This window comes from Clarias gariepinus, chromosome 18, assembly GCF_024256425.1.
Source record: "Clarias gariepinus isolate MV-2021 ecotype Netherlands chromosome 18, CGAR_prim_01v2, whole genome shotgun sequence".
NCBI lineage: Eukaryota > Metazoa > Chordata > Actinopteri > Siluriformes > Clariidae > Clarias > Clarias gariepinus.
Genome location: NC_071117.1, coordinates 25,744,034 through 25,759,726, shown reverse-complemented (window position 1 = coordinate 25,759,726; position 15,693 = coordinate 25,744,034). Strand labels below are relative to the sequence as shown.

The window sequence follows — 15,693 nt, the reverse complement described above, 5'->3', positions numbered from 1 at the left end:
AAATATGAATGTATAAATAGACCACCAAACTATACTTTTATTTCGTGATCTATTCATGCAATTTTTAAAGAAAGAATGTCTTTTATGTGAATAATAGGTTTTGCATTTATGTGTTATAAAGATATTACGTATAAGCTCTAACATATACATTAAGGCGTTATACAGATTTTGTAATTATAACTTTATATGTTATACAGGATGTCTAAATAAACTAAGATATTATAAAGCAGCAAACACTTTAACTATCCTAGATAATGTGTACATTAAACAGAGGGGAACATACAGTATGAGAGAAATTAGTACATTTCATCTTCTTTACCTTAAACATATTTCTATAAACAAAGAAAAATATATTGCATAGTGTGTACAGCTTGTATAAGTGAAAATACAGGAAATAAGAAAAATAATTAAACAATAAACATTTGGAATTAAAAAAAAAAACATTTGTATAGAGTGAATTAAAAATGTTTATTCATATGAATAAAAGGTTATGTCTGTATATTGGTCAGAACTCGCTCTTTCATTTAAATCTTTACATTTCATACATTGGAGAACCTTAAACCAGACTCAGAAAAAAATTCTGTATATCCAGCAAATTTTATTACAGCCTCATGCAAAACCGGCAAGACAGAATTTAATGAAACCTTTGCCGTACCAACATTTCCGTCTGGTTTAAAACATAAAGAATATCAAATATAATTGTTAAAAACATATCATAAACCCAAACACACACTGACTAATCTTCATAGTTAGAACAGATGAAGTTGAGTTTGTTGCTCTGAGGCAGGCTGATCCACTGCTGCTTTCCTCCAGACTGAACTGCTCCGGTTCTCTCCTCATTTGTACAGTTTTCGAACCCTGTCCCGTTCCCCAGGGCCCAGTCCTGGAAGCAGATCGTCTCCCCAGTCACCCAGTACCAGAAGCCCAGAGCGCAGGTGTGACGCAGGCCGAGCCACACATGTTCAGTGGAGGCGTTTCGAGCCACTTCCTTCACCCAGAGCTGCATCTCCTGAGTGAGCACTGAGACCAGGTCATAATGATTGTTCCTGCAGTATCTCAGAGCTTCTTTCCAGGTCAGATTCTGCTTGATCAATACAAATTTATCTGGAAATAAAAGCACAAATGTCTTTTTCTTCACAGTATATAAGATCTACAATGAAATTCTGCCGTCACTGTTATATATCAGAAAGATATTTAAAAAATACAAAATATAAAAACACAAATAAATGTCAATTTATCACATGAACTAAGTAATAAATATACATGCTGAATAAGTGTAGTGTAACTCACTCTCATGGCAGATGAACGGGAGGTTTTCTGTACAGTTCACGTCACTCCAGTAGAGTTGATCAGACACTTTCACTGCAGTACAGTTCAAACCTCCACTGGGTTTGTTAGAGCTCCAGTAACTGAATGAGTAATTACTTCGATCTGACCACTTCCAGGAGTCTTTAAACAGACCAATCCACAAGCCAGGAGAAGAAGAATTTTGAATCATATTCCTGATCTTCTCATTCTCAGTTTGGTTCCTCACACTGACCAGGTCGATGTACTTATTTCTACAGTAGGTCTGAGCATCACGCCAGGTTTTCTTCTCATTATTTATTATGTAATATTTACTCTGAGTGTTATTTTCTGAAAAAAGGGTCATAAATATCTAATATATAATTTAATTAGATTCCTGTAATTAAACGAGCATCAATTTAAAATCAATAAAAAATCAACAAATTTTCCACACAGGTCCTTATTTTCATAATTGTAAAATAGTTTTTTGTTGCATATTACTAACAAAGTTCTTACCTCCATAGCACACAAAAGGCAATTGGTTGTTACATGTACAGCTATACCATAAACCATCCTTTGCTATGTCAGCACAGAACTCATTCTGGTTGTGTTCCTCCCCACCACCCCAGTGTCTGTAAGTGTCTCCATCTTTGTAGAAAGTTTGGTCTGCCAGAGACCACTGCCATCTCCCAGTGTCTCCTCTCTGTAGACCGATCCAAGCTTGGTTTACAGTTTCCATCTTCAGTGTGTTATTCAGCTTCATCATCTCTTCCATGTTGTTGATGGAGGCGAGATCAGTGTATTTCTGTCTGCAGTAAGTCTGAGCTTCACTCCAGGTTTTATTCTCATTCACAAAGTGATAGCGATGAGGAATATATGTCTCTGTACCACAGACTAATGTGACGAGCAGTACAAAGAGATTCAATAAAACATTACATTGAAGCAGAAGTTTTAGAATATAAATACATGCAAAACTCTAAAGAGAGATCTGTTTTAACATCTTAATACACAAGTATCTGATCATCATAAGAAATCATCTATAAACACACATTAACTTAAGACTTATTGTGGCCACACACTGACCTGAGTAAAGCAAGATTATAAGAATTCCTTTCTGATCCATTTCTGTGGAGGAAAAAAATATAAAACTTACTCTATTATACATATAAAAAAACAAATGAAAGACTATTTCATTAGCATTAATTTGTTGTATTCCACAGGGATCTACCCAGGGACCATTTTTCTAGGACACTTGTTTTACAAGTGCCATTCAAGTCATGCCAGGGCTTTCTGATGAATGAAGGTGTGAAACTTAAAAAGGAAAAATAAAACAGTACTATAAATTTAGTATGGTCACAAGACTCTTAGTTGCCTAATAAAAATAGATATTTTGCCAGCAATTTGCAGAAGAGACCCATCAGTCTGTGGAAACTGTACACACATTTATTCACCAACACTACTTGCACATTACAGGAACTCAGCTGGGAGTTATTGTCACTTTACCTTGATAGTTTGCAAACACGAGTGAAACGCTGAAATAAATGCATCATTATAGGAAAGGATAGAAAAATAAAAGCGGTCAGAACTGTGTTTTGTTATTTTACACAAAAAGTTCTGCTTTGACTTGAACTTTATTAAGATTAGTTGGGGTCAGTTGAAAGATTAACCAGGAAGAAGTAGTCTTCCAATTATCATGTGAGAACACAGTAATGCACTTTCTTTTAATCAAATGAAAGACAAATTAAATTAATTATTTAGCTATGACAAAAAAAATGGCTAAACCACTTCCCCAGTAGACTGATGGTTTGGTGCACTTCTATTATTTTTAAATTATGTATTACTAAATATATTTATTTGTTATGTAATTAGTTAAAAAAACTCCCATTCCTAACCTTAATTATTTATAGTTTTATGTACTTTTATAAAGATTCATCCATCACTATATGCAATTCGCAATTAAGAAAATAAACAACCTATACAAGTTTAAAGAAAATTAGAATTTTTGATAATGTTGTAAATCCCAGAAAATACAGAAACAAAATCCAGTTAGCTATAATAACAGGTTAGGTCAATATCTTTTTGTTCGGTGAGTGAATGTAAATCTTACCTGAATGTTTGTTGCTTTTTGTGTTTCGTGCTCCTAATGTATGCCTCTTTGCTCCTTCTTTTCGTATGTACCTTTATTTCACCATCCTTTTTTATTTATCTCCTGATTGCTCCGCCCAGCTCTTCCTTCATGCAAAATTGAAAAGTGATCTATACTCCCTGCAGGTAGTTCAGTGTTCACGTAGATATAGGTAAATAGATACTTCATTCATCCCCTTGGGGAAATTCACAGATAGTTACGTCTTAAAATAAGTAAAATAAGGTAAAAACAATCCTATAAACAAACAAGAATTAAAAAATAAATAAATAAATAAAAATAGGTAAGTCCAGTGTATTAGTAGGTTGGCATTTACATGAAAACAGGAGATGCTTTACATGAGGCTACAGGCTAAGATGTGTATCTGCATGCTGTATCAGGAGCCGGGGTTAAAGATTTATATCCATTGATCCATCCCCGGTAAGCCCCCTGGCTGTCTTTTTTTTCTTTCTTCCTCATGCATTATTTTGAATATGTAAAGCTCTGTTTAGGTTGAGTAAGGCCCTAAATAAATAAAATACATTAGCATTAGCATTTAGCATGAATACCAAAGCTTATTATGCCTACAATAGGTATTTTTACACTTTCTGGTGGTCCCCTTAACCAAACCCAGATGTGGGACTGAAATCAGTGTTTGATGTTTCGTTCAGAGTCATGTGACTGAATTAACTTCCTGTTTCTGTTTTCCTTTCATGATGGTAAGAAAAAAAGATGCATCCCATCATTCAACCTCAAGATACATTTTGTATTTTCTAAATTTACACACACACACAAACACACACACACACACACACACACACACACACACACACATGCGCGCGCACGGATTATTTTAAGACTGAATACTGAGGAAAATTAGGTAACTGTTAAAATAGGTTGGTGTAAAACTAGTGTTAAATATAATAAATAATAATAAAATAATATTTGTTTTTAATGCTACATTTGACAAAATTTTGCCCAATACAGCTTATAAAACTTTAAATTACTGTTAGAAAAGAAACCACAACCTCCAAAATCAGCTTTGGCATCATAGCACGTTCCTCAAAAAAAAAATAAAAATAAATAATAATAATAATAATAATAATAATTTAGTAAGTGTAGAATGACACACATATCATAATTTAACGACATTAATAAGTCCAATACCACTGTTTTAATTAAATAGCATTATTTTAAAGATAATATGCAGAAGGTGTAAAAGGTCTCTCCAGCGAGTGTCATGGTATAGTGGATCAACACTGCTGTAAGAGCAAATGAACTGAAACATATTTTTTCTCACTACAATATTTACTGTAAGATTCAAGATTCAAAGAACTTTATTAATCCCAAAGGAAAATTGCTTATGCTAGGTTACAGTTGCTCACAGTTGTTATCTAAAGAAAGGTAATAAAGGTAATAAATAATAATAATAAGCACAAAAAAGGTCTTAAAACAATAAGTAAGTACCAAAAAATATAAACCAAGAGCATTCGTAAGTATTGCACAGTAATCTAGTATATGTATGTATGTATTACATGTTACATGTTAATGTTGCACAGTAATCTAGTATATGTATGTATGTATTACATGTTTTATTGGGAAGTAATATTGCACTTATCATATTATTAATACGTGTAAGTATTAATGTCCTGTTTTGTTACAGTCAGTGAAAATCCACGCACATGTGTGTATGAGTTACAGAGAAGAGTTGTAAACTTTTTTGGCTTTTATAGTTAGATATTTAGTTAAAAGCAGAGTAAAGTCCAAAAACTACTTAATCATTTATATATTGTTGAATTAAATTACATGTTTTAAAAAACACCATATTCACTTTTTTTCATTATATACAATATAACAATTTTCATTTTTTTTCTTTTTGAAAAACAGTGAAAGTATATTAGAACAAAACATACTTGATATAAACTCTAAAATATTATTAATTAATTGCATAATCAATCAACAGAAAAAAAAATCTACTTAGTGAAAAAAATGTATCCAAACTATCACAACAGAGTAAAAAACATAACAACAATGAAACACCAATGATGAGCAGGTACACTGTAAAAAAAAAAAAAAAAAAAAAAAACGGCATCTCAACGTTGCATACCTTTTTAAATTTTTTTTTTTTTTTTTGCTGGCCGAACAAAATGTTGACACGCTGTGTACCCAGTTCAAAATCTTAGGTTTTTTCAACTTGTAATTCAAGTATTTAAGTCAACTTAAGTAGTATTAGTTGTGGGCTTTCTCTAGGGTTGACTTAGTCCAACATTTTTTTTTTCAGAAAGGTAAGTTGTCTCCTTACATCTCCCATTGATGTAGTTTATTTTTCTATAAAAACAGATTGGCCTAACAATACTCTGACAATTAAAACACACAAACATCACTTAAAAAACTTTATTCTTCCAACACTAGTCAAAGTTAAAACAGTGGTCTTCATAAAACAGGAGAATACACATTCTATTTTGCTTTAAGGTCAATAAAATACCTGGAGACTACCAGATGCTTATCAGTATCTTACTAATTCTTTTATATTACAACATCATAATGATTTGTAACCTTTAGAAAAGATGTGACTTTTGAGGACTATTTTTCCCCAGACACAAAAAAGAGTCTGGCAACAAGAGTATGTTTCTCAACATGTGAATCGGAGGGAAGCGTGTCTCTCAGAGTCCAATAATAATCGTTCAGATGGCTTCATAGGTGTTTGCCCAGTCCTTTTGGAATTTAATGTTTAGAACACAGGCCTGACCAAACATCACTCCTAAAGCTGTTGCACTGTCACCCAGACCCTCAAAGACTACAGTTCTCTCCAACAGCTAGTTCACGCTCCTCCAGTAGCTCCGAAGTGCCAGCCGTCACCCCTCTGACCCCAATCCTCCACAGCAGAGCTCTGGTTAAAGAGAACAAGAGAATCATATAAAAACAAATATTTTCACTGAAAATCTCGTTATGATAAAAAGTAAAACATATAAATAAGGCTATATACCACCAGAGTGTAAAACACTGTTTTCTGGAATTCTAATGATGTTTTAAAGCTATGCAGTGTTTCATATTCAAAAGGGTTTTATATTTTCAAGGGTTTTACCTTGTCATTCTCAGGAGTAACTACATGTTTGGAGTGATGTTTTAAATTTAAACTCATTCGCTTTTCATACAGATAAGTTAACCGATATAACACTTGTAGATGAGCATTAGCAAACAAGCCAAATGAACAAATTTTGCATTACTGATTCGTTTTTCGCTTTCGCGAACGAACACTGACTGCCAAATTTAAAATAAAGAAAGGAAAGTCCATTTGCAGTTGCATTTCCCATGTCTTAAGTTATGAGCTTGTCACATTTAAATAGCAAAAGCAATTACCACATCTGCTTTTTCACTGTCTCTGTGTTGCGTATGTAGCCTGCAGAAACTCAAACGCAGTCGCAATTCTAAAAAAATAAAATAAAATAAATTGCATTTGAATTTCCAAAGCATTACACGGAAACCTGTCAATCAGCGTCAGGGGTGGGTCTATACTGTGGGGCGTGATTGTAACCCTACCCTAGGGGCTGTGCACTAGCAACGTGACTGGACTCCCTGGAACAGGCGTGATGTCCGGATGGTAAAGTCAGTCGTGGAGTGACCTGCCTGGTTCGCGGTCAGCCGAGGGGTGCTGGCGGGCCGAGCTGAGCGGAACAGAGTTCGGTTGGGTCAGGGCACTGTAGCAGGCTTTATGAAAGCTGTTATCTCGGCGGCAAAGTCTTCCCTGAGTTCTCTAGATAAAGGAAACCACTGTGAGATCTTATAATGAAAGAACCTACTCAACAGACTGGGCCTCCATGGCCCTTTTATAGACCATGGACAACAGTGAGATGGTAGCTGATTATCCATGTCTAGGCCTGGTAAGTTAGGGCACTCCAGCACTTCCCTGTCCACACTGGAGATGTCCAAGGTGAAAAATGCATGCTGTGTTTTTCTTTCGTTCTTTGTGCACGAAGCTGTCCAACATAAAGTAGCACTGGCTATTAGCCTGCCCTCACATTATTTACAAAATGGCATCCATGTGTAAACCATAATGTTCAATTATGTCAAAATCAATTAATTAATTATGTCTGATTTTTGACAGTTATAATTATAAAATAAGTAACACCAATGACACAGTTAAAAGCTTAGCATAAAATTTAAATAAGAAAAATAAATAATAAAAAATTGACATCTTACATGACTTACATTTTCCCTTTGGCATTTGTCCAGTGCTCTTCCTCTATTGACCTCTGTCTCGGGAACAATTTCAAATGTACAAATTTATTTAAACAATAAATTTACCAAAAAAATAAAAAATGATAATAACACCAATGACATAGTTTAGGGTGACTGATTTTTATTTCATATTATTAATTTTAACCAATTAAGGTTTGACTTACTCAATAACATCAATAACTTATAAAATATCAGATTTATTTCATGAAAAAATAAAATATGGGTCCACTTTCATGTGTGGTTATGGTGACATTTCCTATTTCATGTTTGAAAGTACAAGAACAAGTAATGTGAGTTTTTATGTTAATTTAAATGATTTTTCTCTCAGTAAAACTAAGTGACTCCACCATTTTCCAGAGTGACCCATTATTTTAAATATGTGAAGCAATGTTCAGAAGGTAAGGTGCTACATAAACGAAATATACAGTATTAGCATTTAGCATGGAAACCGAATTTTGAGCTTAGCAGACCTACCGCAAGTGGTTTTTACATATGCTGGGGGTCGCTTCACCCAAAACCTTAATTGGGCGGGAAATAATCAGTTTTTGATTCAAAATACTGTTACGATATTGGATTAGTTTGTTTTTTTTGTGTATCTGGTTATTCTTGCTTTGTCTCTGCTGGTGGTGGGATAGGGTGTGTCTTCCCTTATTGTTTCAGGTCCCACCCTCTTCAGTGTGCCATTGCCTGAAATCTATTGGTTGCTGCTCTGCCTGTCCTCTGTTGGTCCCGCCTCCTCCCAGATGATTGGTCCTACAGGAGACCTAGAGGCCTACAGTACTTAAAGCCTTTAGACCACAGTGCTACAGACCTTGCATTGCTTACTGTTTATCCCATGATTGATTCTAAATGTTATTCTGTGTATGACCCCCTTGCTACGTCCCTGACTACGCTTAATTTCTGTTCGCCTATTCCGTGTATGGCCTTTTTGCTTGTTTTGACCATGCTTTTGTGTTTGCATCTCTTAGTTTTGTTGTTTTGGATTGTAAATACTTTTGTATATACAGTATTTGTATTAAATTCTTTATTTAGTGGCTTAGTAAGGAGTTGATGCCTTTGTTTGCACTGTTGTTTTTTCTTTGTTTGTGGTTAGTTTGTATTTCTGTTTCTTTATTTTTGGTGCAGGTTAGGTGTTTCACTTTGTTACTGGGTAAGGGGAATTTTGTTTATTGTTTTGGCCTTGTCGGCTTCTGAAGCTCACAGCCACCTTTTGGGGATTTGCTTATTCACCTTTTGTTTTCATTCCTGTTAAGGCCCAACCTACAGTAGACCGGGGTGTAACAATACAAAATAATGTGCTTGGTTTAACTTCTTATATTACTTGCTGTTTCTGTTTTCATGATGCTGAGAAAAGGATTCATAATCATTCACCCTTAAGATACATGACTTTCTACATTCAGTAAAAGATGCACACGCGCACGCACACACACACACACACACACACACACACACACACACACACACACACACACCAGTTTTTACTGTGTTATGCAATGTGCCATGACTATCAAGGAATTTTTAGGTACCTAATTCATTTGGCTGAAATGTAAAAATAGTCTGAGTGTAAGAAGAACTACTATCTGTTATCTGCTATAAATAAAGACACTGTTATACAATGACTACATTTAAAATTTAGTTAAATAAAAATCACCTTTACTGTTAAAAGAGAAACCATGTGATTATCACCAATATCGGCTGTGATGTCATAGCACTTTCAGTGATTGTAAAATGACACAAGTACCAAAGTTACACAGCTATACAGTACCACAGCATAATTATAAAAGTAACTTGCAAAAGGTGTAAAAGATCTTTTTCCCATTATAGAGGATCAACACTGCCTTAAGAGTAAATAAACTGTCTTCTTCTTCTTTGTCTTTCGGCTGTTCCCTTTCAGGGGTCGCCACAGCGAATCATTTGCCTCCATCTAACCCTATCCTCTGCATCCTCTTTTCTTACACCAACTAACTTCATGTCCTCTCTCACTGCATCCATAAATCTCCTCTTTGGTCTTCCTCTAGACCTCCTGCCTGGCAGTTCCAACCTCAGCATCCTTCTACCGATATATTCACAATCTCTCCTCTGAACATGTCCAAACCACCTCAATCTGGCCTCTCTGACTTTATCTCCAAAACATCTAATGTGGGTTGTCCCTCTGATAAACTCATTCTTAATTCTATCCATCCTTGTCACTCCCAAAGAGAACCTCAACATCTTCAGCTCTGCTACCTCCAACTCTGCCTCTTGTCTTTTCTTCAGTGCCTTTACTGTCTCTAAGCCGTAGAGCATCGCTGGTCTCACCACTGTCCTGTACACCTTTCCTTTCATTCCCGCTGATACTCTTTTATCGCACAACACACCTGACACTTTTCTCCACCCATTCCAACCTGCCTGTACCCGCCTCTTCACCTCCTTTCCACACTCTCCGTTGCTCTGGACCGTTGACCCTAAGTACTTAAAATCCTGCACCTTCTTTACCTCTGCTCCCTGTAGCCTCACCGATCCTCCTGGAACCCTCTCATTTACACACATGTATTCCGTCTTACTGCGGCTAACCTTCATTCCTCTGCTTTCCAGAGCATACCTCCACCTCTCCAAATTTTCCTCCACCTGTTCCCTGCTCTCGCTACAGAGCACAATGTCATCTGCAAACATCATAGTCCATGGGGACTCCTGTCTTACCTCATCTGTCATCCTGTCCATCACCAGAGCAAACAAAAAGGGGCTTAGAGCCGATCCTTGATGCAGACCCACCTCCACCTTGAACTCTTCTGTCACACCTACAGCACATCTTACCACTGTCTTACAGCTCTCATACATGTCCCGCACCACTCTAACATACTTCTCTGCCACTCCAGATTTCCTCATACAATACCACAGCTCCTCTCTTGGCACCCTGTCATACGCTTTCTCTAAATCTAAAAAGACACAATGCAACTCCCTGTTACCTTCTCTGTACTTCTCCGCCAGCTTCCTCAAAGCAAATACTGCATCTGACGTACTCTTTCTAGGCATAAAACCATATTGCTGCTCACAAATGCTCACCTCTGCCCTTAACCTAGCTTCCACTACTCTTTCCCACAGTTTCATTGTCTGGCTCATTAGCTTTATACCTCTATAATTGCCACAGCTTTGCACATCTCCCTTGTTCTTAAAAATTGGCACCAATACACTTCTCCTCCATTCCTCTGGAATCCTCTCACTCTCCAAGATCTTGTTAAACAAACTTGTCAAAAACTCTACTGCCACCTCTCCTAAGCACTTCCATACCTCCACAGGTATGTCATCAGGACCAACAGCCTTTCCACTCTTCATCCTCTTCAACGCCCTTCTCACCTCACTTCTACCAATATTTGCTACTTCCTGTTCCACAACAGTCACCTCTTCTACTCTTTGTTCTCTTTCGTTTTCCTCATTCATCAACTCCTTAAAGTACTCCTTCCATCTTCCCATCACCCTCCTGGCATCTGTTAGTACATTTCCATTTCTATCTTTAATCACTCTAACCTGCTGCACATCCTTCCCATCTCTATCTCTCTGCCTTGCCAACCTGTACAGATCCCCCTCTCCCTCCTTACTGTCTAGCCTAGCATACAAGTCCTCATATGCTCTTTGTTTGGCCTTTGCCACCTCTACCTTCACCTTACTCTGCATCTCCCTGTACTCCTGTCTACTCTCTTCAGTCCTCTCAGTGTCCCACTTCTTCTTAGCTAGCCTTTTTCCCTGTATACACTCCTGGACTTCCTCATTCCACCACCAAGTCTCCTTGTCCACTTTCCCCTTACCTGATGATACACCAAGTACCCTCCTACCTGTCTCCCTGATCACATTGGCTGTAGTTGTCCAGTCAACTGAAAGCCCCTCCTGACCACCCATAGCCTGTCTCAACTCCTCCCTAAAGACTTCACAACATTCTTCCTTTCTCAGCTTCCACCACTTTGTCCTCTGCTCTGCCTTTGTCCTCTTCGCCTTCCTCACCACCAGGGTTATTTTACAAACTACCATTCTATGTTGTCTGGCTACACTCTCCCCTACCAACACTTTGCAGTCACTGATCTCTTTCAGGTTACAACGTCGACACAAGATGTAGTCGACCTGAGTGCTTCTGCCTCCACTCTTATATGTCACCCTATGTTCCTGCCTCTTCTGGAAGAAAGTATTTATTACTGCCATTTCCATCCTCTTTGCAAAGTCCACCACCATCTGTCCTTCTACATTCCTGTCCTGAAGACCAAACCTGCCCATCACATTTTCATCACCTCTGTTCCCTTCCCCAACATGTCCATTAAAGTCTGCACCAATCACCACTCTTTCACCTCTGGGGATGCTATGCATCACTTCATCTAACTCACTCCAGAATTTCTCCTTCTCTTCTAACTCACATCCTACCTGTGGGGCATAACCACTAACAACATTGAACATTATCCCTTCAATTTCCAGCTTCAGACTCATCACCCTATCTGATACTCTCTTCACCTCTAGAACATTCCTTACAAACTCCTCTTTTAGGATAACTCCTACTCCATTTCTTTTCCTATCCACACCATGGTAAAACAATTTGAACCCTGATCCTAAGCTTCTAGCCTTGCTACCTTTCCACCTGGTCTCCTGGACACACAGTATATCCACCTTCCTTCTCTGCATCATATCAACTAACTCTCTTCCCTTCCCTGTCATGGTCCCAACATTCAAAGTCCCTACTATCACTCCTAAACTCTTGCCTTTCCTCTTCTCTCTCTGCTTTCGAACACGCCTTCCTCCTCTCCTTCTTCGACCAACAGTAGCCCAATTTCCACCAGCACCCTGTAGGTCAACAGCACCAGTGGCGGTCGTTGTTAACCCGGGCCACGACCGATCCGGTATGGGAATTATATTCTTGATTCGCATCATTGATTTGGCAAATGTTTTACGTCGGATGCCCTTCCTGACACAACCCTCTGCATTTATCCAGACTTGGGACTGGCACAAGAAGACACTGGATTGCGCCCCCCCGTGGTTGCATTTTAAGAGTAAATAAACTGTATTTGTGCTCAAATGCAAAAGACCAACTGCATGACCTAAATTTATATATTAATATATTATTATTATTATTATTATTATTATTATCATTAATTATATTATTATTATTATTATTATTATTATTAAGAACAACATCATCATCATCATCATAATAATAATAAAAGCAATTGGAATGTAAAACACAGAATGTCTTTATTATAAAATCAAAATCTTCACCAGAATTATAATATAGTATTCTGGAAAAAGAGCACAAAACAAATTAATACAGTCAAATCATACATTTTATGGATGAAAATAGGTCCAATAATCATTGCAGTTCATATAATATGTATAAATTATTTACACATTATAAATAAATGTTTTAAATGTCAAATCGCTATAAATATGAATGTATAAATAGACCACCAAACTATACTTTTATTTCGTAATCTATTCATGCTATTTTTAAAGAAAGAATGTCTTTTATGTGAATAATAGGTTTTGCATTTATGTGTTATGAAGATATTACGTATGAGCTCTAACATATACATTAAGGTGTTATACAGATTTTGTAATTATAACTTTATATGTTATACAGGATGTATGGATTATATGGTCTATATGGATTTGTGTGCAACTAAAATATTATAAAGCAGCAAACACTTTAACTATCCTAGATAATGTGTACATTAAACAGAGAGGAACATACAGTATGAGAGAAAGTAGTACATTTCATCTTCTTTACCTTAAACATATTTCTATAAACAAAGAAAAATATATTACATAGTGCGTACAGCTTGCATAAGTGAAAATACAGGAAATAAGAAAAATAATTAAACAATAAACATTTGAAATAAAAAAAAACATTTGTATAGAGTGAATTAAAAATGTTTATTCATATGAATAAAAGGTTATGTCTGTATATTGGTCAGAACTCGCTCTTTCATTTAAATCTTTACATTTCATACATTGGAGAACCTTAAACCAGCCTCAGAAAAAAATTCTCTATATCCAGCGTGATTTTATTACAGCCGCATGCAAAACCGACTAGACAGAATTTAATAAAACCTTACCTTTATTTCTGTCTGGTTTAAAACATAAAGAATATCAAATATAATTGTTAAAAACATATCATAAACCCAAACACACACTGACTAACCTTCATATTTAGAGCAGATGAAGTTGAGTGTGTTGCTCTGAGGCAGGCTGATCCACTGCTGCTCTCCTCTAGACTGAACTGCTCCGGTTCTCTCCTCATCCCTGCAGTCTTCAAACCCTGTCCCGTTCCCCGGGGCCCAGTCCTGGAAGCAGATCGTCTCCCCAGTCACCCAGTACCAGAAGCCCAGAGTGCAGGTGTGACGCAGGCCGAGCCACACGTGTTCAGTGGAGGCGTTTCGAGCCACTTCCTTCACCCAGAGCTGCATCTCCTGAGTGAGCACTGAGACCAGGTCATAATGATTGTTCCTGCAGTATCTCAGAGCTTCTTTCCAGGTCAGACTCTGCTTGATCAATACAAGTTTGTCTGGAAATAAAAGCACATAAAGTCGTTTTTTTAACAGTATATAATATCTACAATAAAATTCTGCAGTCACTGTTATATATCAGATAAGATATTTAAAAAATACAAAACATAAAAACACAAATAAAATGTCAACTTATCACATGAACTAAGTAATAAATATACATGCTGAATATGTGTAGTGTAACTCACTCTCATGGCAGATGAACGGGAGGTTTTCTGTACAGACCACGTCACTCCAGTAGTGTTGCCCAGACACTTTCACTGCAGTACAGTTCAAACCTCCACTGGGTTTGTTAGAGCTCCAGTATCTGAATGAGGAATTACTCTGATCTGACCACTTCCAGCGATCAAAAAACAGACCAATCCAAACATTAGGGAAATTTTGAATTATATTTCTGATCTTCTCATCTTCAGTTTGGTTCCTCACACTGACCAGGTCGATGTAGTTCTTTCTGCAGTAGGTCTGAGCATCACGCCAGGTCTTCGTCTCATTATTTATTATGTAATAATTACTCTGTGTGTTATTTTCTGAAAAAATGATCATAAATATCTAATATATAATTCAATTAGATTCCTGTCATTAATAGAGCATCAATAACAATTCAGTGAATTTTCCACACAGGTCCTTATTTTCATAATTGTAAAACAGTTATTGTTGCATATTACTTACAAAGTTCTTACCTTCATAACACACAAAAGGCAATGTCAAGTTACATGTACAGCTATACCATAAACCACTCTTCGCTATGTCAGCACAGAACTCATTCGTGTTGCTTTCCTCTCCACTACTCCAGTTTCTGTGAGTGTCTCCATCTCTGTAGAAAGTTTGGTCTGCTAGAGACCACTGCCATCTCCCAGTGTTTCCTCTCTGTAGACCGATCCAAGCTTGGTTTACAGTTTCCATCTTCAGTGTGTTATTCAGCTTCATCATCTCTTCCATGTTGTTGATGGAGGCGAGATCAGTGTATTTCTGTCTGCAGTAAGTCTGAGCTTCACTCCAGGTTTTATTCTCATTCACAAAGTGATAGCGATGAGGAATATATGTCTCTGTACCACAGACTAATGTGACAAGCAGTACAAAGAGATTCAGTAAACATTATATTATAGCAGAACAGACATAATGTCTCAAAACATGACCGCAAGCAAAACAAAAAAATGACTCATGGTTTAACAGCTTAATGCACAAGTATCTGATCACCCAAGGAATCATCCATAAAAACACATTTACTTAAGACTTATTGTGGCTACAAACTGACCTGAATAAAGTAAAAATATAAAAAATCCTTTTGGATCCATTTCTGTGAAGGAAAAAAAAGCAAACAAACCATACAGATATGATTATACATTATTTTAAGGAAAAAATTTTTTCATTGTACAGTGATGTGTTCAGACTTCCATTTTTCCGGTCAAGGTATTTTACAATAGGGTTGTTTAAACTAGGACTTTCTAATGAATGAAGCCAGGAAAAAGTTTTTCACACGAGACTTTAACCACAGTACAGTGATGAGCTTCTTAGCCGCAGTAAAAAAAT

General features: G+C 36.7%; 2 protein-coding genes across 2 annotated transcripts; both read right to left on the bottom strand.

Moving 5' to 3' along the window:
• Positions 1–736: 736 nt before the first annotated feature.
• On the bottom strand, positions 737–2,059 carry LOC128506361 (macrophage mannose receptor 1-like). The gene is made up of 3 exons (XM_053476780.1): positions 1,801–2,059; positions 1,291–1,635; positions 737–1,104 (listed from the first exon to the last, which is right to left on the bottom strand). The coding sequence occupies exons 1-3, from the start codon at positions 2,057–2,059 to the stop codon at positions 737–739; spliced, it is 972 nt and encodes a 323-aa protein (XP_053332755.1).
• A 4,137-nt stretch (positions 2,060–6,196) lies between these two features.
• Positions 6,197–15,102, bottom strand: LOC128506360 (C-type mannose receptor 2-like). Its single transcript, XM_053476779.1, has 5 exons — positions 14,844–15,102; positions 14,352–14,690; positions 13,800–14,162; positions 6,975–7,071; positions 6,197–6,296 (listed from the first exon to the last, which is right to left on the bottom strand). Exons 1-5 carry the CDS (start codon positions 15,100–15,102, stop codon positions 6,197–6,199), a joined length of 1,158 nt encoding a protein of 385 aa, XP_053332754.1.
• Positions 15,103–15,693: the final 591 nt, after the last annotated feature.